General features: G+C 37.9%; 1 protein-coding gene across 7 annotated transcripts in view; it reads left to right on the top strand.

Annotated features, from left to right (window-relative positions):
• HIPK3 (homeodomain interacting protein kinase 3) overlaps nt 1-24,857 on the top strand; it is a 92,922-nt gene that overhangs the window by 9,089 nt on the left and 58,976 nt on the right. For all 7 annotated transcript variants that reach the window (XM_036029212.1, XM_028515519.2, XM_028515520.2 and 4 more), the window contains exon 2: nt 11,702-12,800. In XM_036029212.1, coding sequence (XP_035885105.1) covers nt 11,704-12,800 — 1,097 coding nt within the window. In that variant the 5' untranslated portion in view covers nt 11,702-11,703. The remainder of the gene's footprint in view (nt 1-11,701; nt 12,801-24,857) is intronic.

A 24,857-nucleotide genomic window follows, 5' to 3' on the forward strand; every position in this document is an offset into this window, starting at 1 on the left:
TATACCCTACTCACTTGTGAGCTTTCAGTTTGTCTTTTGAATTATGGTCTCATTATTTTCCCCCGTAGGTGGTTCAAACTGAATTGACTATCTTATTTCCACATGTTTTGTTTTTCATATTCTATATTTTCTTTTTCATATTCTCATTCATTTCTATTGCTACTTATGTTTGAAACTTTAAATTTTAAAATATTTATTTTTAAAAATCTTCACCCAATGATATGTTTATTGATTTTAGAGAGAGAGTAAGGGAGAGAGAGAGAGACAGAGAAAAACATCTGCGTGAAAGAGAAACATCCATCAGTCGCCTCCCCTAGGCGCCTGCAGTCTAGGCATGTGCATTGACTGGAACTGAACCTGTGACCTTTGTTGTATGGGTTGATGCTCCAACCAACTGAGCCACCTGTCTGGGGCTTAATATATTTTGTTATGGTAGGTGGATTTTAAGACGCAGTTTAGTGTGATAATTTTTACTTCTTTCAATTTGCAAGGTTTCTGTGAATAACACTTTAAGTGTTAACATTGTTATAAAATAACTGTTGGCATTTTATTATATATAATTAATATGTAATCATTGCTTTTATGTCTGTATTCTGTATATTCTATCTAGTTTCTTATGCAAATGCCTGGAATATGCATAAGGTCAGTTTGGGCCAATTTTTAGTTATTAAGTGAGAATAGATTTCTGAACAGTAAATTGTAACTATTTTGTGGCCATTTTCAGTCAAATGATTTAGTGTATTTTTTTTTTTAATGTATTTTTAGAGCAAGGGAAGAGAAGGAGAAAGAGAGGGAGGGAAACATCAATGTGTGGTTGCCTCTCTCTCACACACACCCTACTGGGGACCTGGCCTGCAACCCAGTCATGTGCCCTGACTAGGAATTGAACCAGTGATCCTTAGGTTCACAGTCCACCACTCAGTCCACTGAGCCACACCAGCCAGGGCCAACCTTGTTGGACATTTGATAAAATTATGAATCTAGGATTGAACTTGATTGATTTTAGTTGTTTCTGTTGATTGATGTTAGTTGTTTCAAAAGTAGATTGAGTTAGGTCATGTTCTGGTAAGGATGATTTTACCTTTGCCTTCTCTGCCTTTAGTATTTCATACTTATCTTTAAAAGTTACATGGATTTTTAAAACAAGAAGTACAAGTTTTGTGGTGGTTGGGGTAGATTTCCTATAAAGTAGAAAGTGAATTATTTGGCTTTCTATGAAGGGAGTCACCATAACCCAAATTGATAAAACTATTAACTTTATTTGAAATGTCTGCAAAACAGTCATATTCATATTTTTTTCCCTGTATCCTTTTCCTAACAATCCATTGGTAGGTATTGGTAATCACAGATATGGTGTGATAAATTTAAATAAAATTTTCTTTTGTACTTAAGTTTTATAAACCAGATTTGAATTGTTAAGCTTCAAGTTTACTTAAAGAAAGAGAGTACTCTGGTGAACTTTTTATTTTTAGCCAGCTTTTCTGTATTTCCGTTTCTGAGTTTTGGTATTATATAGCTTGAAAAAAATCTAGAGAATTGTATCCTTTAGTAAGAATAGTCCCTGAATGCTGTTTTTCATTAACTCTTTCTAGCCTTTCTAAAATAAAGGTTTACGTTGGCGGGGTGATTTCTAGCAGCTTTGAAATGTGCACTAGGTCATTTTCTGTCCCAAAAGTTGGAATTTTTTGCTAAGTCAGATGAAGCTCGTTGTTTAACATGCTGATTTGTGTTGCAGTCAACACATTCCCTGAATGCTTTGTTCACTGCACTGCAGGGAAATACCCGGGACTACAGTGTTTCCAAATGAATATTTTGTAGGCACCTCAGACAGCACGTTTATTTTATGAAGTTTTCCAATATGTGGTGGTTTATTTACGTGAAAATGTTTCTTATGTGAAATATTTTAGTGTAGTTTTCTGGATAGAATATTGGTAAAATAACCTGTTAATGATGCAGGTATATAAAATATTGAGATTTAAATGGCCATTGGAGAGTTAAACTCATTTGCTACATACACTATTTTCTAGTGTATCCTATCTTTTAGTTCTAAGAAGGCGTGTTATTTTGTCTTTATAAATACATACTTATATTACAAAGAAATTTAGAAATATCAATAGGTGGTTTGACTAGAAACTACTTTTTATTGCCTAAATATTGCTAGTTATGTAATTCCATTTTCTAAAACCTATTGTAGAGCCCTGTATAGACCAATACTAGGGTTCTCTGTCTTTTCCAGAGTGAAAACTTGTTCTTATTGTCAACTTTATTCGACCACATAGAGAAATTCTACTTTTAGTCTCTATTGATTGAAGAAATTATATAATGACTGAAAGTTCCCCAAACCACTGTGGATTAAGTAATACTTTTAAATGAAAAGATTTTCTTTTCAGTGCTTATGAATACTTTTTTATTAATGCTGGCAGATGATCCCAGAGCCACATTGTGTGCCTGATCTTTTTATTTTTTAGGTTTTTGGTAATTTGGGCCATGCCTAAGATATTCAACAGTGCATTCCCAAGTGTGTGACCCTTGAAGAGCATCCTTGTGCAAGAAAAACATTGTTTTATGCCTGTCACTCATTCTTTTTTTCTGTTTATCACTTGACAGAAATTCAGGAGAACTCTTGTACAGAAGAGTTACAAAAACAGTACAAAGAATTCCTACATATCTTGCACCTAGGTTCTTTCAGTGTTAATATTTTACTCCATTTGCTTTTACCTTTCCTGTTTATTCTCTGACCCTAAACTATTACAAGTTGCAGAGACGATGTCCTTTTACTCAGTTTTTTTCCTAAAAGTTTTTATGTCGCTTCAGTTTTCTGTAATCCAAAAAATGTCTCAGTCTTCGTGTTGCTTCCTGACATTGACATGACAGATGCTACCAGGTAGATTGTTTGTTTAAGGGCCTTCAGTTTGGATTTGTTTGTTTCCTTGTGCTTAGATATATCACAGTGAAGTGTATTCCTCTTAGTATATCATTTCAGGAGGCACATGATGCTCACGTTGATCATTCCGTGGAGGTGGGACCTGCTGGTTTCTTCCTTCTGATTAATATGTGTCTTGCGGTCATGCACTTTGAAGGTGTGTAAATATTAAGAACTCTCGAGGGCCCTGCAAGATAAAAATTAGCTATGGATGCTGGTGGAATGTAGGAATAAAGGACTTTTTTGGGGGTGGTAAGGTCAGAGATAAAGGGCTTTTTTATTTATAGTGATAGCAGTAGTCAGTCAGTATGTCAGTATTTGCCCTAGTTCCCCCACTCTGTTCCCACAGGGTGATGTGAACAGGACCAGGTGACTTATGCAAAAAAGAAGTTACATAATAGGAGTTCCATAATAGGAGTTCCAGGCTTAGGAAACTTGAATCTTATGCTAGGGGCAATAAGCCTGCCTGACATTTGCCCAAGAGGGAGTCATAATCTTTATTTTACTGGGCATTAGTCAGCCTGTTCTTTGCTCAAGAGGAAAACATTATTTCTGCCTTCCAAGGCTGCTCAATGTACAAATATTGTTGAGAAGATACTCCAGAACGAAGACTTGCAGTACATGGAGAAACACGAGAGTCCCTCAGTGAACTGTCTCCCAACAATAAAATCCTATTATTCAAACTTCCATCCACTAGTTTTTGTATCCATTGATAATTATTGTTTGAATCAGTTATGATCGTTGCCAGATGGTAAATTTTTAAAAAAGATTTTATTTATTTATTTATTTTTAGAGAGAGGGAAAGGGAGGAGAGAAAGAGAGGGAGAGAAACATGGATGTGTGAGCGATATATGGATCGGTTGCCTCTCGCACGCCCCTAACTGGGGACCTGGCCCGCAATCCAGGCATGTGCCCTGGCAGGGAATCACACCAGTGGCCTTTCGGTTCCCAGGCCAGCACTCAATCCACTGAGCCACACTAGCCAGGCGGCAGATGGTAAATTTTGAATTCTATCATTCCTTTATGTTTATTTATTTTTTTTCTCTTTCCTGACTTATTCCCCAGGTCTCTCGCTCTCACCTTCTGGGATAACTTCCCAAGTAAACTACTTGAATACAGGCCTTTCTTTAAGATTCTACATTTAAGAACTCAGGCTAAGTCACAAGGAACCTCAAACTCAGTATGTCTAAAATTGAGTTCAGTTTTTCCTCTAAATTGTCCTTTTGTTTTATTTTTTATTCATTCATTCATTCATTAAATTAAAAAAATACATTTATTTTGAGAGAGGGAGAGAGAGAGATGGAAACATCAGCGTGAGAGGGAAACATTGATTTGTCACTTCCCATACGTGCCCTGACAAGGGAGAGGATCCACGGCCTAGCTGTCTTCCTACCTGTTGGCAGTCAGTACTTTCGACTTCATTCCTTTGACTATCAACAGTAGTCTTTCACGTGTTGCCATTATTGTTCCTTTCCAGTTTATCCTTCACAAATTTGCATGAGTAGCCTTTTAAAAATACAAATACGGGGCACCCCATCACCCATAAGTCCTTAGCCTGGGAGACAAGGGTCTTTAAGATCTGTGTCTTCTTTTAAAGCCATCCTTCTTCTCAAGGATTATCTTTTTCTTTAGCTGCCCACTCTACTGGCAAGTTAATGTTCTCGTGTGGAGATTGACAAAATTTCTTACAGGGCCAGATGGCAAATATTTTAGGCTTTGCAAGCCACATGTGGTTTCTGCTGCATACTTTTTTTTTTTTTAACAACCCTTTAAAAATGTGAAAAACATTCTTAGCTTTTGGGCCATACAAAAATAGTCTGGGTAAGATTTGGCCAACCATAATTTGTGTGTCCCTGTTCTAGCCAAATAAAACGAGTATATCATATATTTTGTTATTCTGTGCCCTTATATATGCTGTTGGTTGGTACTGCATGGAATATCTTCTCCTACATAGCAGACCTGTTCACATCCTCCTTTCAAATTTAGCTCGGTAAGTTAACTTCTTACTGAATCCTTTTGTGCTCCTGTAGCGCATATGTTAATCCCCCTTTTTTTTTGCCACCTGAATCCTTATGTTGTTGCTGTCACTAATGAGGTAGTTATTCATGTACATATGTTTGCCTCTTGCTAGGAGTTCATTGATGAAAAATATGTTTGTTTATTGCTTATTCTTCCTTTTCCTAAATGTCTTTACTTGATTTGAATTTTAAAAAATTACACTTAAAAATGGTGAATTTTATGTTATGTATATTTTACAGTTTTTTTACTTTAAATAACTTTTAAAAAAGATTTTATTTATTTATTTTAGAGAGAGGAGAAGGGAGGGAGAAAGAGAAGGAGAGAATCATTGATGTGTGAAAGAAACTTCACTTGGTTGCCTCTTGCATGTGCCCTTACCAGGGGCTGGCCCGCAACCCAGGCGTGTGACCTGGCAGAGAATTGAAATGGCAGCCTTTCTCTTTGCAGGATGACATTCAACCAACTGAGCTACGCTGGTCAGGGCAGCTTTTTCTTTTTTTATTTTTTAAAAATATTTTATTTATTTATTTTTAGAGAGGGAAGGGAGGGAGAAAGAGAGAGAGAGAGAGAAACATCGATGTGCAGTTGCTGGGGGCTGTGGCCTGCAACCCAGGTATGTGGCCTGACTGGGAATCGAACCTGCGACACTTTGGTTCGCAGCCTGTGCTCAATCCACTGAGCTACGCCAGCCAGGGCTTACTTTTTCTTTTTTAATTACACTGGACATACAATATTATATAAGTTTCAAGTCTACAGTCTAGTGATTAGACATAATTATACAACTTGTTAAGTGATCATCCTAATAAATCAAGTACCCATCTGACACCATACATAGTTATCACAATATTGACTATATTCCTAAGCTGTACTTTACATCCTTATGACTATTCTGTAACTACCAACTTGTATTTCTTTTATTATTTTCTATTTTTTAAACACTTTTATTTTTTTTATTCTAGAGAGAAAGGAAAGGAGGGAGGAAGAGAGAGAGAGAAACAGTGATGTGAGGGAAACATCGATTGACTGCCTTTTGTATGCCCTGGCTGGGGGCAGAACCTATAGGCCAGGCATGTACCCTGACCAGGAAACAAACCTAGCCTTTTGGTTTGTGGGACAAAGACCAACCAACTGAGCCACACTGGCCCATGCCCAATTAGTATTTCTTAATCCATTCACCTTTTTCACCCATTCCCCACCCCTTTTCAATGGGCAGCCATCAAAATGTGCTCTGTATCTGTGAGCCTGTCTCTGTTCTACTTATTTGTTAATTGTTTTATAAATTCCATTGTTCATAGATATGTATGCCATTTTATTATTTATATTTTTATCTTTTTTCTTCTTCTTCAAGAAGACCCTTTAACATTTTATGTAATAATGGTTTGGTGGTGATGAAGTCCAAGAGGGTTGATCTTGTTTGGGACTCTCTGCACTTCCTGGATGTGAATGTCTATTTCCTTCACCAGGTTAGGGAATTCTTCTGTCCTTACCTTTTACATAGGTTTTCAATTCCTTGCTTGCCTTCTCTCCTGCCACTCCCATGATTTAAATGTTGGTTCTCTTGAAGTTGTCCCAGAGGCTCCTTACACTGTCTTCATTTTTATGGATTTTTTTCTTGTCTTTTCTGCTTCCCTATCTTCCACATCTCTGATTTGATCCTTTGTTTCATCTACTCCATTGTTGGTTCCCTATAATGTAGTCTTCATTTCAATTAATGTATTCTACGTTTGGCTGGTTCTTTTTTATGTTTTCTAGTTCAGTTTTTATGTTTCTTGTATCTTTGTTAAAGTTCTCAGTATGTTCATATACTCTTCCCCTGAGTTCATTGAGCATCCTTATAACCAGTGTTTTGAACTCTGCATCTAGTAGATTGCTTGTCTCCACTTTCTTTAGTTCTTTTTCTGGAGTTTTGTTCTGTTCTTTTATTTGGGACATGTTTCTTTGTCTCCTTATTTTGGCAGCCTCCCTGTGTTTGTTTCTGTGTATTTAGTAGAGCTGCTACACTTCCTGGGTTTGGTACTGTGGCCTAATGTAGTAGGGTTCTGTAGGTCCAGTGGCACAGCCACCCCGATCACCCACCCTGGGCACTCCAAATGCTCCTCCCCCTCCTGCCCCTTGTGGGCTGTGTACACCCTCCTGTTGTAGTTGAGCCATTTTTAATTTTCATTTCTATTGAATTTATTGGGGTAAAACTGCATAATAAAATTATAGGCCTCAGGTATATAATTCTATAGTACGTGATCTGTATATTATATTGTGTGTTCACCACCCCAAGTCAAGTCTCTTTCCATTACCATTTATCCCCCATATACCCTCTTCTACCTCCACCCAGCCCCCTTGTAGTTGAGCCTCTATTGCTGTTGTTACCTCAGTGGGAGGGACTCACCCCCAGGCTGATTGGTTGCAAGGACTGGCAGGGACCACTGTGGAGAATAAGCTGTGCAGGGGCGCATCCCACAGATCAGGACTTAATGTCAGCAGGGCTCTGGTGCCCGCTGCGTTGCCCCTTGAGTGTATTGCTTGTGGAGATGGTCGGGTGGTGCTTTGCCATGGTCTGAAGCTGTCTGCCCAATGCTCTGGCTTTTGTGCATCTCAGGAGGTGCAGAGAGAGGCCAGCCACCACCTGTGTTGTACCATGGCCAACAGCATAAACTACAGAGTGATCTACATGTGGCTGCTACTTGTGCTGGGCTTAGAGGTGCCTGGGAGAGGCCAAGGTCTGAACCAAGGCTGACTACCACTAGTGTTGGGCCTGGGGACATTTAGTGAGAGGTATGGGGCATGTGGAGGCCAGATGCTGCTTGTTTGAGAGATTTGAAAATAGCTTGAGTGGGCAAGTCAGGTGGATACGGGTCTTTCTTAGTCACCCAGGCAGGGCTAATGGTGTTAGCCAGGTTGATGGAGGCTCAGATAGGGTACATCTTCCTGGCTTGTGGCGGAAGGGCTCAGAAAAGGAATAATAGCCTCTGTCCGTACATGTCTCTGAGATAATGCTGCCCCTCCAACTCTTGCCTCAAAGCCAGATAATTGAGTTCCTTTTTGTATGTCCCTTTGCTTTTTAGCTGCAGCCTCCAGTGCTGGAGCTTAGAGCAAGTGAGGCAGAGTAAGTCCGTGTGTGACTCTTTTAAGAGGAATGAATGCCTAGGACTTCAGCAGCCTTTTGTCTCACTCAGCCATAATTCCCACCGGTTTTTACAGCCAGAAGTTATGGGGACTTCTCTTACCAGCACTGGAACCCTGGGCTGGGGGTGGCCTGGTGTTGGGCTGAGACCCATCACTCCTCAGAGTGTACCTCTGAGCTGAGCCATCCCTCCGGATCTTCATCTGCTACACATAGGTTCTGGGTTTCCACCCCTCCTAAAAAGTCTCCATGTGGCCTCTTCATTATATCCTTAGTTGTAGGACTTCCATTCAGCTAGATTTCAGGTAGTTCTGAATGAGGGATGTTCTGTAGTTTATTTTGATGTGGTCGTGGGAAGACGTAAGTAACACATTTACCTATGATACCATCTTGACTGGAAACCTGAATTTAGTCTACCACAACTTTTTAAAAGTTTATTTGTATTTAGAGAGAGGGGAAGGGAGGGAGGGAGAGAGACATCGATGTGCATTGATTGACCAGTTGCCTCTCACATGTCCCCAGCTGGGGACCTGGCCTGCAGTCCAGGGAACCTTGATGGGAATCGACCGGCGACCTTTCAGTTCATAGGCCAGCACTCAATCCACTGGTCCATACCAGCCAGGGCTCTACTATAATTTTTTTATAAGGAAAAATTAAAACTTCAGAATTGGCCCTAATTGGTGTGGCTCAGTTGTTTGGGTGTTTTTCCTCAAGGTGAAGGGTCACTGGCATACATAATTGAATAACATTGATGCTTCTCTTTCTCATTTCCTCTCTCTCTCAAATCAATAAAAAAAGATGTAAAAATTGAGACTTGAACAAGTAGAAGAAGAAAGTTAATTACGGGTAATGCAAGGCATTATTGTCTTTAATTCTATTCGTGGTATCAGAGCACATTTGAAAGAAGAACTTGATTACAAACAGAATGTATAAATTTGGCAGAAAATGATTCATATTCATACTGGCTAATGAATGTAAGGTAGTAAAAGATTTCAGTCTCTGCTTCCTCTTTTTTCAGAAGATTTGTAATATGTATAATATAAAAAGAAATAAATTTTATTTTGGCCAGTGTTAGACCCGTGCTTGTGGGTGTCGATATTGGTTACATGGCTGTTTTGGTAATTTTAAAGGGATGCGAAGAATTTGGATAGAAATCTGATGGGTCTTAAAGTTTTGTAGAAGAGTGGAAAATAAAGGCCATTAATCAAAGCTGAAGTACCTTAGATTATTGGGCTTGAAGATTGGAAGCATAATGGGTACTCTACCATGGGTCTTCACCATCCTCTGAGTGGTATTTTATAGGCAACTGTAGCTCACAAATGGGTAGAATTTCAAAACTTTAGTTTCTTAGTTGTTAAGAACAAATGACAAATTCATGAACAACATAGCTGCAGAGATATAACATAATATATATGGCTATGAAAAATAATAGGAAATAGTATTTTACTGAATGAATGTTTCAGACCCTGTGGACTTCAGCAGCTCCTTGGAATACTGTGCTCTGTAAAATCTGTAAATGTGCACCATAAACCCTGACTGATGTGGCTCAGTGGGTTGGGCATTGACCCACAAACAGAAAGGTTGCTGGGTTGATGACAGGTCGGGGCACATTCCTTGGTTGCATGCCAGGTCCCCTGTTGGGGGCATGTGAGGGGCAACCAGTCAGTGGCTCTCCTGTGTATTAATGTTTCTCTCCCTCTCTTTCTCCCTCCCTTCCCCTTTCACTAAAAATAAATAAATAAAATCTTCAAAAAAATATGCGCTATAAAATACTCTTACTAGGTCATGAGTTTATGTTTTGGAGGGTGGGAAAAGGGAAAGGCTAAATACTTGGATATGCCAGGGAATCCCAGTGGACAAGTTAATTAGTAATTTTGAATTGTCTTTTGGGGTCTATTATAACAACTATCTTTAGCACCACTCCTACCCCCTTCTTCTTATGTGCTGTGTATATTATGTAACATCCTATCTGTTTATTTTCTGAAGTCCCCTTTGAGATTGGTCCCACAGAGCAGTGGTTGGGTTATTGGTTGGTGAGGAGTAATTACTTTTTCTAAGCTTCCTTTAGTTGGCCTTGGTTGGGACCCTTGGTTTAACTTAATTGCCTTCTAGTTTGGTGTGTTGGGAAGGGAAAGGTAGAGACAGCAGGATTCAGAAATTGCCATGGTTTCTTTAATACGTCTAAGACATTTACTTGGATCTCAGCTGTTGTCCACAGAACACCTTAATTTAGTATGGCAAGGATTGGCCTAGAGTGGTATGCATTCGATTCCCGAGGACTTCTTGTTGACAACTCAGACACGAGGGCCTTGAATTCGTAGGACTTGAATTTGCCTAGTTTTTGCACAAACTAGATCACTGGGTCTCCGAGGTTAGTGTCAATCTAAATGACTTTTAGGAGCTTGTACATGTACAGATGCCTGGAACTCACCACAGACCTTCCAGATCAGAATCTTTTCTGGGTGGAGTTTTATATATACATTATTTATTGATTTCACTTTTTATTCATGAAAAATGCCAACATACTCAAAAGTAATTAGGATGGTATAATGAACTCCTTTTTATAATCAAGGTACTGTAATGAACAGTTTATGGCTAACCTTATTTAATCCATATCTCTATCCATTTTCTCTTCTGTTATTTTGAATCAAAACCCAGATATATTATTTTATCTCTAAATATGAAATGTATATATTTTAATAGGCTCCCCAGATTAAAAACTTTTTGAACAGGTCATACATATACATAGTAAAAATTAAAGTGGTAAAGAGGATGTACAGTGAATAACAAATCTTTCTCATTGCCCCTAATATTTTTGTTACTTTAAAGCAAAGATATCTAAAAATTTTTAATGTATGTACAGATATTCAATGTATATTTAAATATATACACATAATAAGTCAGCCTTTTACATTAAACACACATGATAATAAATATTTAAATATTACACATTTTTCTGGATCTTGTTTTTTTCCGGCTAATAGTAATATTTTCAGAATCAGGCCTTAGTAGGGTAAAAGAGATTGATTTCATTCTTTTTAAAGACTATAGATGGTTTATTTATCAAGGTGTATCTAGCCAGCGCCTTTTAGACGGATGTTAGGTTATTTCTAATATTGCGTTTCTTTATACATTGCTGTGTAAATATTCTTGTACTAACTATGAATGAGTTGACTGATTCTGGATGAGGGGACATATCCATTTGCAGTTTTGCTAGGTGTTGCCAAGTTGCTTTCTTACCATCTATGTATGGTATGCAGGGTTCTCCAGGCTCACCAGTTCCATTTTTAAAATGCTTTTCAAGTCTCTCCTATTTGTGCTTATGCTTTTGTTTAAATCCTTGAATACTTTTGTAACAGCTGCTTTAGAAATTCTTGTCTGTGAGTTACATCATTTGTCTTTCTGAATCTATTTCTATGGGTGTGGGTCATAGAAGTGACTTTTTTGCAACATTCATAATAGCTGAAGCGCTAACTAAAAAGTAGAGCTAATGAAAATGCTTATTTTCTCCTAGGGAAAAAAAGTCCTAATGGAATTTAATTGTTTTTATAAATTAAGCATTTGATCCTTTTAAAGTTTTCTTCATGAGAGTTAAAATTAAATTTTTTGTAGTTAATATTCTTTTTCTCTTTCTTTTGCAGGTATGGCCTCACAAGTCTTGGTTTACCCACCATTTGTTTATCAAACTCAGTCAAGTGCCTTTTGTAGTGTGAAGAAACTCAAAGTAGAGCCAAGCAGTCGTGTGTTCCAGGAAAGAAACTATCCACGGACCTATGTGAATGGTAGAAACGCTGGAAATTCTCATCCTGTCACGAAGGGTAGTGCTTTTCAGACAAAGATAGCATTTAACAGACCTCGAGGACACAACTTTTCATTGCAGACAAGTGCTGTTGTTCTAAAGAACACTGCGGGTGCTACAAAGGTAATCGCAGCTCAGGCGCAGCAAGCTCAAGTAGAGGCACCTCAGATTGGGGCGTGGAGACATAGGTTACATTTCCTAGGAGGCCCTCAGCGATGTGGATTGAAGCGCAAGAGTGAGGAGTTGGATAATCATAGCAGCGCAATGCAGATTGTCGATGAATTGTCCATACTTCCTGCAATGTTGCAAACCAACATGGGAAATCCAGTGACAGTTGTGACGACTACCACAGGAACAAAACAGAATTGTACCACCGGGGAAGGTGACTATCAGTTAGTCCAGCATGAAGTCTTATGCTCCATGAAAAATACTTACGAAGTCCTTGATTTTCTTGGTCGAGGCACTTTTGGCCAGGTAGTCAAATGCTGGAAAAGAGGGACAAATGAAATTGTAGCAATCAAAATTTTGAAGAATCATCCTTCTTATGCACGTCAAGGTCAAATAGAAGTGAGCATATTAGCAAGACTGAGTACTGAAAATGCTGATGAGTATAACTTTGTACGAGCTTATGAATGCTTTCAGCACCGTAACCATACCTGTTTAGTCTTTGAGATGCTGGAACAAAACTTGTATGACTTTCTGAAACAAAATAAGTTCAGTCCCCTGCCACTAAAAGTAATTCGACCCATTCTTCAACAAGTGGCCACTGCACTGAAAAAACTGAAAAGTCTTGGTTTAATTCATGCTGACCTCAAACCAGAGAATATTATGTTGGTGGATCCTGTTCGGCAGCCTTACAGGGTTAAAGTAATAGACTTTGGGTCGGCCAGTCACGTATCAAAGACTGTTTGCTCAACATATCTGCAGTCTCGGTACTACAGGTAGGTGACAATACTTTTTGGTCATTAAATAAATGCTGAATTTATGCTAACTGAAATGAATTTTTGTGTGATGAAAAAAGACTGCTTTAGATAAGGAAAGAAATCAAGACAAGATCAGTTCAGGTTTGAGGTTTTAAAATGATTTTTAAAATTTGGACATAAAATCTGCTGAAGCAGAATAGTAATCTTTACTGCAAAGTTCAATGTGAAAGATGTGTGTTATTTTTATTGTTAATAGAAGACCTGAGGGAATGATGATCAAATAGAAGTTGTAATACTTTGGAAAAGGTCTCATAGTGCAATACCTTTTTTATGTATCTTCAGGCATTTCAGCACTTAAGAGAACTGGTTTATTGCCCTGGCCAGGTGGCCCTGTTGGTTGGAGTATTGTCTCTGTACACCAAAAGGCAGTCTCTGGTTGGGGTGTATATGAGAGGCAACCGATCGGTGCTTCTTATTCACTTTTATGTTTCTCTCTTTCTCTCTTTCCCTTCCTCTCTCTCTTAAATCAGTAATAAAAAGACAGAACTTTTGATTACTGATTTGTTAAAATCAACAATATGTAGATCAAATATAACTTAGCATTTAGAAAAATTATAAGAATTCAAAAAACACATTTCCCTGGCTGCCATGAATGTTCAGGCCATCTTTTAATAAGAAGTTTTATTAGGTTCTTTCCACCTATATGCTATTTATAGTGCTATGGACAGAATTTAAAGAAGAAAATAATTTCCATGTTGATACAGTGCTACAATGTCACGATTAATAAAATACCTCAAGTACAATAGATATTCTTATGGGGTAGCCATTGATGACCAAGATTCCAGATATCTTCTTATGTATGTAAATGATTTGATTTTATAGTTTTATAATTTTGAGAAATTTTTTTCACATTAGCTTGCATGAGTTTATGGAAATTTTTAGAACATGAGAATTATTAATTTAGGCCCCAAAAGGGGTAGTTATTTTCAAGTGTTAACATCTGCCTTTGCATTATCTTCTAACAGTGATTAGCTTCTTCCAAATATGTGCTTCAGCACCCAGGGCAAGATAAAAGAGAAATAATTAGCTACTACAAAAATCACCTTCAAGAGTATGTCCAAGGTGCAGGTATAGGTAGATGCTGTGCTGGCTCCTTCATAAGAATACATCAGATGTACACCAATGTTTAGAGCAAATCTTCCTGAGAGACAGTTATGAGCTAACTGAACAGCCTCTGCACAATGAGCAAGATTGACTGACCGCATAGATAAGGTTGGGGAACCACAAGGGCCCTCTTGGAGCTGAGGGAGTAACCCAGTGGAAGAACTGGAGAATGCCATTATTTATGATTCCCCTGAACCGGGATAGCAAGTGGGTGCTACGTCCCCATATAGCGCACACAGGTTCTCTGGCAGACCTGTGTGGTGCTATACCACATCCCCAGGCACCTGTACTGGAGCCAAATCCAGCAGAAACAGGAGAGCACCATAGTGTGTATACAAGGGGCCTCTTCTGAAGATTGATCCAGCAGGTGCAGCAGGGTGCATGCACAAGTGGGACTTCCCAGCCCAGAGACTGTGAGGGGTTAGAAAAAGTTTGTGGTATCCACACTCAGGGCTTCCCTGTCCTGAATGAATGGTGTGCTGCTGTGTGCACACCCATGCAGGAGTTCCTGCCCCTGCCGACAGAGAGTGTTTATATAAGGCTATGTCACCTGGATAAAGGGTAGAACAGGACAGGCATGCAGACCAGCCCTGTCTAGACCCTACTCTGATTGAGGACAATTAAAGCAACAGGGCACACAGGCAGGAGAGATCTGTACATAGTGAGAGGGGTGCTGCTGTGCGTGCACATGTACAGGAGTACCACCCCCTGCCTCTGCAGCCCAGACAGAGTTCAGAACTACCGAAGTTTGGCTGTGTGCACATGTAAGGATGCACCACCTGGGAAAAGGGAGGAGCTAGGAAGCCACGCAGAGCAGCCCCACCCAGACCTTACTTTTACTGCAGACAGAGCAACAGGGCACTTGGGCAGGGCTGCCCTGTGTGGTGAGAAGGGGGTCTGGCTGAGATCACTGTTGCACCATAGACAGAGGAGCAGAAATACCAAAGTACTATTGTGTGTGCTCATGCAAGCCTGCCTCGACCCTGCTTTGACTGGATAATTTAAGCAACCGTGCAAACCCCCAGAGCTGCCTGTAGAGTGGGGAGTGGCCAAGTGTGCAAGGACCAATTCTGCCTGGAAAGGGAGCAGAACTGGCAAAGTGCGGAGGTGTGCACACACAGGCAGACCTGCCCCAACAGGAGAGGGGAGGATGTGGTGGGGCCTTGAAATGCAATTTTGCAAAGCAACCCTGCCCAGATACAGCTGGGATCATAGATGGTTAATTTGATAGGGTATTCCAAGAGCGCATGGAGGGGCCCTGCTTGGATCAAGTAACCCCATCCAGATTAGAAGGGCAAGGAAGCTAGCACACACCAGGCTACCTCTACCCAAACCTGCCTTTCCAGGCTAGGTGATATAGAAATAAATAATTTGCTTGGTACAGAATTCAAAGGCACAGTCATAAGGATGCTCAACAAACTTGAGAATACAATCAAGGAGCTCAGAGAATACTTAAACAGAAATGTACAAGGTATAAAAAAGAACCAGTCAGATGGAAAATATAATGACTGAAATGAAAAATACATTAAAAGGAGTTGGTAGCAGATTAGTTAATACCAAAGCATGGGTTAGTGGTCTGGATGACAGAATACCAGAAATCACCCAATCAGAACAGCAAAACCAAAAAAGTATTTCAAATGAGGATAGTGTAAGAGTTCTCTAGGATAACATGGAGCATCCTAACATTTGTATTATAGGGATTCCTGAACGACAAGAGAGAGACAGGGGCAGAAAGAATATTTGAAGGACTAATATCTGAAAACTTTCCTAATCTAGGGAAGACAACATACATCCAGGTCAAGGAAGCACAGAGAGTTCCAAAAAAGGATGAGCCCAAAGAGACCCACACCAAGATATATTCTGATGAAAATGACAAAAGTTATGCTTCTCTCAAGAGACATAGGGTGACAGAGTGGATTAAAAATGACACATCAATATGCTGCTTACAAGAGATTCATATCAGATTGAAGGACACACTCAGACCAAAAGTGAAGGGATGGAGAAATATTCTGTGCAAATAGAAATGAAAATATAGCTGGGGTTAATACTCATATCAGACAAAATAGACTTCAAAACAAATAATATAGAAAAAACAAAGAAAGACAATACATAATTTTAAAGGGGTCAATCCAAGAAAAGGATATAGCGATTATAAATTTCTACACACCCAGCCAAGGACTACTTAAGTTTATACATGAAGCAAATGTTAATGGACATAAAGGCAGAAACTAACAGTAATATTATAATAGTTGGGGACTTTAATACTTTATCTCAGTGGGAGATTATCCACACAGAAAAATAATGGCCTTAAGTCTCACATTACACAAGTTTGACTTGATAAACATTTATAGAGCATTTCACCCAAAACCTGAAGGTTATACATCTTTCTCAAGTGCATGTGGAACATTTTCTAGGATTGATCACATACTAGGCCACAAAACAAATCTGTATAAATTCAAGAAGATTGAAATTATATCAAGCATATTTTCTGACAGTAATGGCATGAAACTAGAAATCGACAGGAAAAAAAATGGGAAAAACACAAATACAGGGAGATTAAACAACATTCTTCTAAACTACCAGTGGATTGAAGAGGAAATCAAACAGGAAATAAAAAACTATCTTAAGAGATAAATGAAAGTGAAAACTACCTTACAAAATCTATGGGATGCAGCAAAGCAGGAAAAATCCCAAATAAACAAACTAAACTTACACTTAAAGGAACTAGAAAAGGAGAAACAAATAAAACCCCATAGTAAGTAGAAGGAAGGGCATAACAAAGGTCAGAGTGCAAGTAAATGAAATAGAAAATAGAAAAGCAGTAGAAAAGACTAATGAAACTAAGAGCTGAATTTTTGAAAGAATAAATAAAGTCAACAAGCCACTAACCCGACTCATAGCAGAAAAGAGAGGACACAAATGAAATCAGAAATGAAGAGGAGGTATTAAAACTGACACCACTGAAATACAAAGAAAGGATCATTAAAGAATACTATGAACAACTATGTGTCAACAAATTTGACAATCTAGAAGAAATGGATAAAATTTTAGCAATGTACAATGTTCTAAGGCTAAACCAGGGAAAAACAGAATATGAGTAGACCAATTACTATCAATGAAATTGAAGCAGTAATAATAAAAAAAAAACTTCCAACAAACAAAGGCCCAGGACCAGATGGTTTTACAGGTGAATTCTACCAAACATTTAAAGAATAATTAGTAGCTTCTCAAACTATTTCAAAACAATTGAAGAAGGAACACTTCCAAACTCATTCTGTGAGGCTAGCATTACCTTGATACCAAAATCAGACAAAGACACTACAAAGAATTACCAGCCAATATCCCTGATAATATAGATGCCAAAATTTTCAAAAAAATATTAACAAACCAAATTTAACAGTGCATTAAAAGGATTATATACCATGACCAAGTGGGATTTATATCAGGGATTCCAGGGTGGTTCAACGTTTATAAAACAATGTAATTCATCACACCAACAAAACAAAGGGTAAAAAAGTCTCATGATTATCTCAATAGATGCACAACAAACATGACAATTTAACCCATTTGTGATAAAACTGAATAAAGTAGGTATAGAAAGAACTTAGCTCAACTTATTAAACGCTGTTTATGACAAACTCACATCTAATATCATAGAGTAGTGAATAGCTAAAAGCTTTTCCTCTAAGATCAGGAACAAGACAAGGATGTCCACTCTTGCCTTGATTATTTACATAGTACTGGAAGTCCTAGCCACAGCAACCAAACAAGAAAAATGAAAGTCATCCAAATAGGCAAGGAAGTAAAACAGTTTATATTTGCAGATGACATATAATAATACTATAACACTATATATGGGAAATCCTAAAGAGTCTACCCAGAAATTAATAGAATAAAAATTTCGTGAAGTAGGAGGATAAAAATTTAATATACAGAAATTTATCACATTCCTGTACAGTAATAACTAACAATGATAAGGAGAAGTGAAGAAAACAATCCTATTTACAGTTGCATCAAGAAGAATAAAATAACTAGGAATAAACCTCACCAAGGAGGTGAAAGACCTGTGCTCTGAAAACTGTAAGACTCTGAAGAAAGAAATTGAAGGAGACACAAATGGAAGGATATACCATGCTTATGGATTGAAAGGGTTAAAATTGTTAAAATGACCTTATTACCCAAAGCAAATTACAGATTCAATGCAAAATACCAATGTAATTATTCTCAGAACTAGAACAAATAATCCTAAAATTTACATGGAACCAAAAAAGACAATGAATAACTAAAGCAATCTTGAGAAACAAGAACAGAGTTGGAGATATGCTTCCCAATCTCAAACTACTACAAAGCTATGATAATAAAAACGGTATGGTACTGACACAAAAACATAGATCAGTGGAACAATAGAGAGCTTATACAGTCAACTGATCTATAATAAAGGATGTAAGAAGATACACTGAAGTAATGACAGTGTCCTCAAGTGGTATTGGGTAAACTAGACAGATGACATGCAAACAAAAAAAAAAACTAGACTATTCTCAACTGGGGTTAAGGACTTAAATGTAAGGCTTGGAATAAAACTCCTAGGAGAAAACATAGGAAATACACTTTCTGACATCAGTGTGTATGACAGTTTTTACACAAAAAGTGTGTGTAACAACTGTTTGGATATGTCCCCTCAAGCAAGGGAAAATAAAAGCAGAATAAACAAATGGGACCACATCAAACTAAAAAGTTTCTGTACAGTGAAGGTAACCAAACAAAAGCAACCTATTGAATAAAATATATTTGCAAATGATATATCTAGTAAATGTTTGATACTTACAATATATAAGAAACTCATACAATTCAATAACTAAAAATGAGCAACGGATTGAAAAATGAGCAGAGGCCATGAATAGACATTTCTCCAACTGAGGACAGACAGGTGGCCAACAGACATACGGAAAGGTGCTCCACATCGTTGTTCATTAGGAAAATGCAAATCAAAACAAGATACCGCTTTGCACGTCAGAATGGCTGTTATCAAAAAGTCAACAGGTAATGTGTTGGCAAGATGTGGAGAAAAAAGCACCCTTGTGCACTGTTGGCAGGACTGCAGACTGGTGTGGTCCCTGTGGAAAACGGAATGAAGCTTTCTCAAAAAACTAAAGATAGATGTACCATATGACTCAGCAGTTCCACCTCTGAGTCAGTATCCAGAGAAAAGGAAAACACTAATTCGAAGACACATGCACACCTACGTTCATTGCAGTATTATTTAAAATAGCCAAGATATGGAAGCAGCCTAAGTGTCCATTGATAGACGAATGGATAAAGAAGATGTAGTATGTACACAATGGAATGTTATGTTAAATGAAGTCAGCCAGGCAGAAAAAGATAAGTCCCATGTGGTTTCACTTATATATGGAATCTAAAAGAACAAAACAAAACAAAAACAGACTCATAGAAACAGAGACCAGAATAGAGGGGTGGGGGGGACAGGTGAAAAAGGCAAGGTGAATATAATCAATAATATTGTGGTAAGTTTATATGGTGCCAGATGATTGTGATTACTCAAATTAGTGTGATGATCACATTGTAAGGCATAAAAGTTTTGAGTCACTATATTGTATACCTGAAACCAATAACCACTACAAGATTGTATACCAACTGTAGTTAAATAAAGACATACATTAAAAAAATCAATTTGAAACATATGCCCTACTAGTAGGACGTCAGAAGATTTCTGTGTTTACATCACTTGGTGATTATTAGAAATTAGGAATATAGACTCATTTACCCTTTAGTACATTCCTGATTATATGATTGTTTTTGTAGTATGGGAGTGCTAGACACTGTTCTTAAACCTACTAGATGGTTTAAAAATTATTACAGTGTGGCAGGATAGTGAGTGTTAATATCTCATATAATTAGATTATGTGATTCTTTGTTCCCCTGACAAGCTTTATTTTCAATTTAGTGGAATATAAGATTAGCTTTTAGTTAATTTTTTTCTGGACACATTTTAAAATCTTATTTAACAGCATAAAAAGAATGGTGGTGTTTTTTCCTTCCCTTTGTACTCTGTGGATTCTGTCTTAAGAGCTTTTAGCAGTCAGCTAGCATATTGTATAAGCCCCCAGACTCCAGCTGCTTGGGCACTATATTTAGTTCATTTGTTAGTAAATGACTTCATTTTATTTGAGGCCTGCATTATTCTGCATATCAGATTTAGTCCATGTGATACTTAGATTCCTTTTCTTTATTTGAAAATTTCTGTATCAGAGTAAAAAAGAGAAAAACTTTATTTAATTTTTATACTTAACATTGTCTGTTACAAAACATTTCAAGAGGCCCTGGCTGGTGTAGCTCAGTGGATTGAGCTCAGGCTGCAAACCAAAGGGTCGCTAGTTCAAATCCCAGTCAGGGCACATGCCTGGGTTGCAGGTCAGGTCCTCAGTGGGGGCCACCTGAGAGGAAACCACACACTGATGTTTCTCTCCCTCTCTTTCTCCCTCCCTTCCCCTCTTTCTAAAAATAAATAAATAAAATCTTTAAAAAATAATAAAATAAAATATTTCAAGAGAGTAAAGAAAATTCTTTAAAAAGCAATCTCAAGTCCTAAATATTTTATGATAATGGTTTCTGCTAGTAGTAGGCCTTTGCACAAATATTAGCCTCTGTTGGCATTGAAAAAAGAAAAGCTAGCCCTGGCTGGCGTAGCTCAGTGGATTGAGCGTGGGCTGGGAACCAAAGTGTCCCAGGTTCGATTCCCAGCCAGGGTACATTCCTAGGTTGCAGGCCATGACCCCCAGCAACCGCACATTGATCTTTCTCTTTCTCTTTCTCCCTCCCTCCCTCCCTCCCTCTCTCTCTCTCTCTCTCTCTCCCCCCCCCATTCCCTCCCTAAAAATAAATAAATAAAATCTTTAAAAAAAAAAAAAAAGCTTAAAAGAAAGACCAACTCTTTAAAAAAAAAAAAAAGAAAAAGAAAAGCTATGAGTAATTGCTAAGGAAATTAGTAGTTTCTAATTAGTTTTTATATTAAATTTTCAAGTAAATAATCTGCCTGAATTTTGGAAGCTATACAATTACTATGCTAAATTACAGATTCTGTGTTTAGAATGAGAAAAAAAGGTTTTTATTTGTAAACAGTGTAGTGCTAAGAGTTTGGTGAATGATGTCTGATGTTGGTTGACAAAAACAATTTAAATTAGGCCTTATGTCAGTTAGATCCAAGAGTTAGAAGATTTAGTAAATATTAAGATAGATTGGTGAAAATGTACTATAGTCCTTAGGTACTATCTTAATATGTAGTGTAAATAGCAGTAACCATTATTTTTTTCAATGTTTTTTACAGTTTGTATTTTAAAACATTACCAAATCTGGATTTGTTTATGAATGAGTTTACTTATAAATCTGATTAGGCAATGAATAAAAAGTCTTATGCTTGATTTTTTACTCTTTGTTTTAAAAATATGTTGTATTTAAAAAATAAAGCCAGGAAGTGGAAACTTACCAAATTAAATATTTTTGAGCTAATCACAGTAGGAACACACATACCCCAGGTTCCAAGGTAAATGATTTATGTTTAAACACAGGTTTGTGTGTGATTTTATTTCTTTGAACTGTACAACACAGAAATGTAGTAGGGATATCTTAAAATAGACAGGGGACAGTGGCCAGAAATTGTTGACTACTATAGATGGTGAGGCTGTCTAGCTCTTGTGGTGATGTAAGCCAGAAGTACATGCTAAGGGCGTTGATTTGCTCAAGGTCAGCATGTTCTAAATTCAGCTGCTTGAGTATGGTTTCTGTCAAGAACACATTAGGCTCTTGAATGCATAAAAGGTTTTAGCAGCAGAAGGTGCTGTATTTATGATGTGGGGTGGCAACATTCAGGTCATGAATATCTTCTTTTTTAAATATAAATTTTAGCCTGTGGTTCCGAGTCATTTTTGAACACAGAGACAAGAAAGTGGGCTGTGAAGTAACTTGTATAGCACTTGTATTCTTTGCTACCGTACTAAGTAACTTAGCATGAATTGTTGTTGAAGTAAACAATGCTTTCTATATTGCATGTAATAGTTGACAGAAAGGCCTGTAATTAATGGTAAACTATTTAGGCTTATCAGTTTTTGTTTAGGGCGTTCTCATCCCCTCATGCCTTATTAGATCTTTAATTTCCAAAGAGAATGTTCCTGGAATAAAATAAAGGTACATAGAATGGCCCCCAAATAATAACTAATATTTTATACACGGTATTTTATAATACTAGAAGACCATGTATATATACTGCATCATTTTTTCAAGTGATTGTACGTTTATTTCCTTCATTTCTTGTGTTTCATCCCTATGAGTTAGGTATGATCATTGGTGGAATTCCAATTTAATAAGTAGAAAACTGAGGCTTGTACAAGTCAGACAGGTCCTAATTCACACTCACAATTTTTGTTGAGCTCTTTTCAGGTGTCTGTACTGTGCTAAGTGCTAGGGATATAGAAGTGATTAAAATATGATTTCATCAGGCCTGGCTGGTGTAGCCCAGTGGATTGAGCACGAGCCTGCAAACCAAAGGGTTGCCAGTTAGATTCCCAGCCAGGGCACGTGCCCGGGCCACATGCGGGCCACGTCCTCCCTCAGTGGGGTGCACTCAAGAGGCAACCACACATTGATGTTTCTCTCCCTCTCTTTCTCCTTCCCTTCTCTTTAAAAATAAATAAATAAAATCTTAAAAAAATTAAAAAATATATGGTTTTATCATTTAATGGATAAGGTGTGTGTGAAGCACCATGGGTAGAGGGGGGCATTGAGCCTTATCTGAGGGTTCAGAGCCTCCAGAGTAGGGAAGTTAGGGTTGACTAGTCTTAAAGGGTAGGTGTTCTCTCTCACTCATCCAGCCTTACCAAACAAAAGCTCAGTATTGGGCTGCAATTTCTAGCAATTTCTTCTCTGTGTCATAAATGGTTTTTGGGAACCTTTATGAGACAGTTATAAGGTTATCAGTTGTGTTCAGCAGATGTTGTAATAGAAGGTTGTGAAAATCTTTTAATGAAGTGGTTTTCAATGCCATACACTGTGGTCACAGACGCAGATTACTACATATATCAGGCCTCCAAATAAAAATTTTGGCAGAGCTCTTAAAGTATTTTTTAAAAATAGCTTTATTGAGATACAATTCATATACCATGGGTTTCTTATTTAATGTGGACAAGTCAGTGACTTTTAGTGTATTCACAGTTGTACTTCATCACCAGAGTCAATGTAAGAATATTTTCCTTACCCCTAAAAGAATCCAATCCCTCCCCCACTCCTTCACCCTTTAGCATCTTTCCCCACTCTCCCCATCCCCTCAGGCCTAGGCATCCAAATATTCTGGGCATTGCATGGCCATGTAATTATATAATATGTGGTCCCTTTTGACTGACTTTTTTACCTAGCGTGTTGTCAAGGTTCATCCATGTTGTAGCATGTATCAGCACTTCATTTCTTTTGTTGCCAAATACCATTCCCTTATATGGATGTACCACATTTTATGTACCCACTCATGGGTTGATGGAGACCTTAAAATTGTGTCAGTGAAAAGATACAGGTATAGAAGACTGCACTGTGGTCCATGACAAAGGCTTTTATTCAGAATATTTAGTGCATAGTCCTGGCTCAGTGCTCAGTGGGTTGGGCACTGGACTACAAACCAAAAGGTCGCACGTTCATTTCCCAGTCAGGTTGCACGCCTGGGTTGTGGGCCACGTCCCCAGGTGGGGGCATGCAAGAGGCTACCGATCAATGTTTCTCTCACACATTGATGTTTCTCTCTTTCTCCCTCCCTTCTCCTCGCTCTAAAAAATAAAAAATGAATAAAGTCTTAACAAAAGTATTTAGTGCTCATACGTGTAAAAGTGTTATGCTGGGTGCTAGTTGTACATTGAGGAGCAGTAATATAGACCCACCACTATGGTGCTTCCAGTCTAGTGGGTAGACAATCCAAAAAGTAAAGCACTCTGATTGAAAAGAACAGGGGGACTTACTTTTTTTTTTTTTTCCACTTTTTACTTTGAAATAGTTTTAGATGTACCAAGAAAGTTGTAAAAATAGTGTGAATTCCCGTATACCCGTCACTTAGATTCTCTAAATGTTTCAAATTTAAATATTTTACCAACCTAGTTTTATCACCTATTCTTTCTCTATGTGAACACACATACATACATACAATATTTGAGAGTAAGTTTCAGAGTGAAACCCCTTTACTTTTAATAATTCAGTGTGTCTTTCCTGAATAATAGCATCATCAGTTAATATCAGTTTAATGTTAGTGGCATTTTAAAAGGATTTTATTTATTTTTACAGAGAGAGGGAGGGAGGGAGAAAAAGAGGGAGATAAACATCATTGTTTGGCTGCCTTTTGCATGTCCCCAACTGGGGACCTGGCCTGCAACCCAGGCATGTGCTCTGATGGGGAATCAAACCAGTGACCTTCCTGTTTACAAGCTGGTGCTCAGTCCACTGAGCCACGCCAGCCAGAGCTAATGTTATTGATGTGATGAACTGTTTGAACTATTCAAAATACTATTTAAGTTGGTGAAATTAAAATCAGTTTAATAATTGTAGTCGATTTAAGACTTTATTCAGATTTTTCCATTTGTCTCACTAATGAGTTTTTTCTGGCCCTGCATTCAATCCAACATCACACACTGCATTATTTACCATGCATGTCTCTTTAGTGCAGACACACATTGAGTTATTTGCCATGGGTGTGTCTTTAATTCCTTAGTTCTTTCTTTGCCTTTAATGATATTGACACTTTTGGCCAGTTATTTTGTAGAATGTTCCCCAATGTGGGTTTGTTTGGTATTTTAAGGTTATGTGTTTTTGGAATAACCTCACAGAAGTGATGTGTTCTCACATATTGGGAGGTGTCTGATGTTAATT

Source organism: Phyllostomus discolor, chromosome 6, assembly GCF_004126475.2.
Source record: "Phyllostomus discolor isolate MPI-MPIP mPhyDis1 chromosome 6, mPhyDis1.pri.v3, whole genome shotgun sequence".
Classification (NCBI taxonomy): Eukaryota; Metazoa; Chordata; class Mammalia; order Chiroptera; family Phyllostomidae; genus Phyllostomus; species Phyllostomus discolor.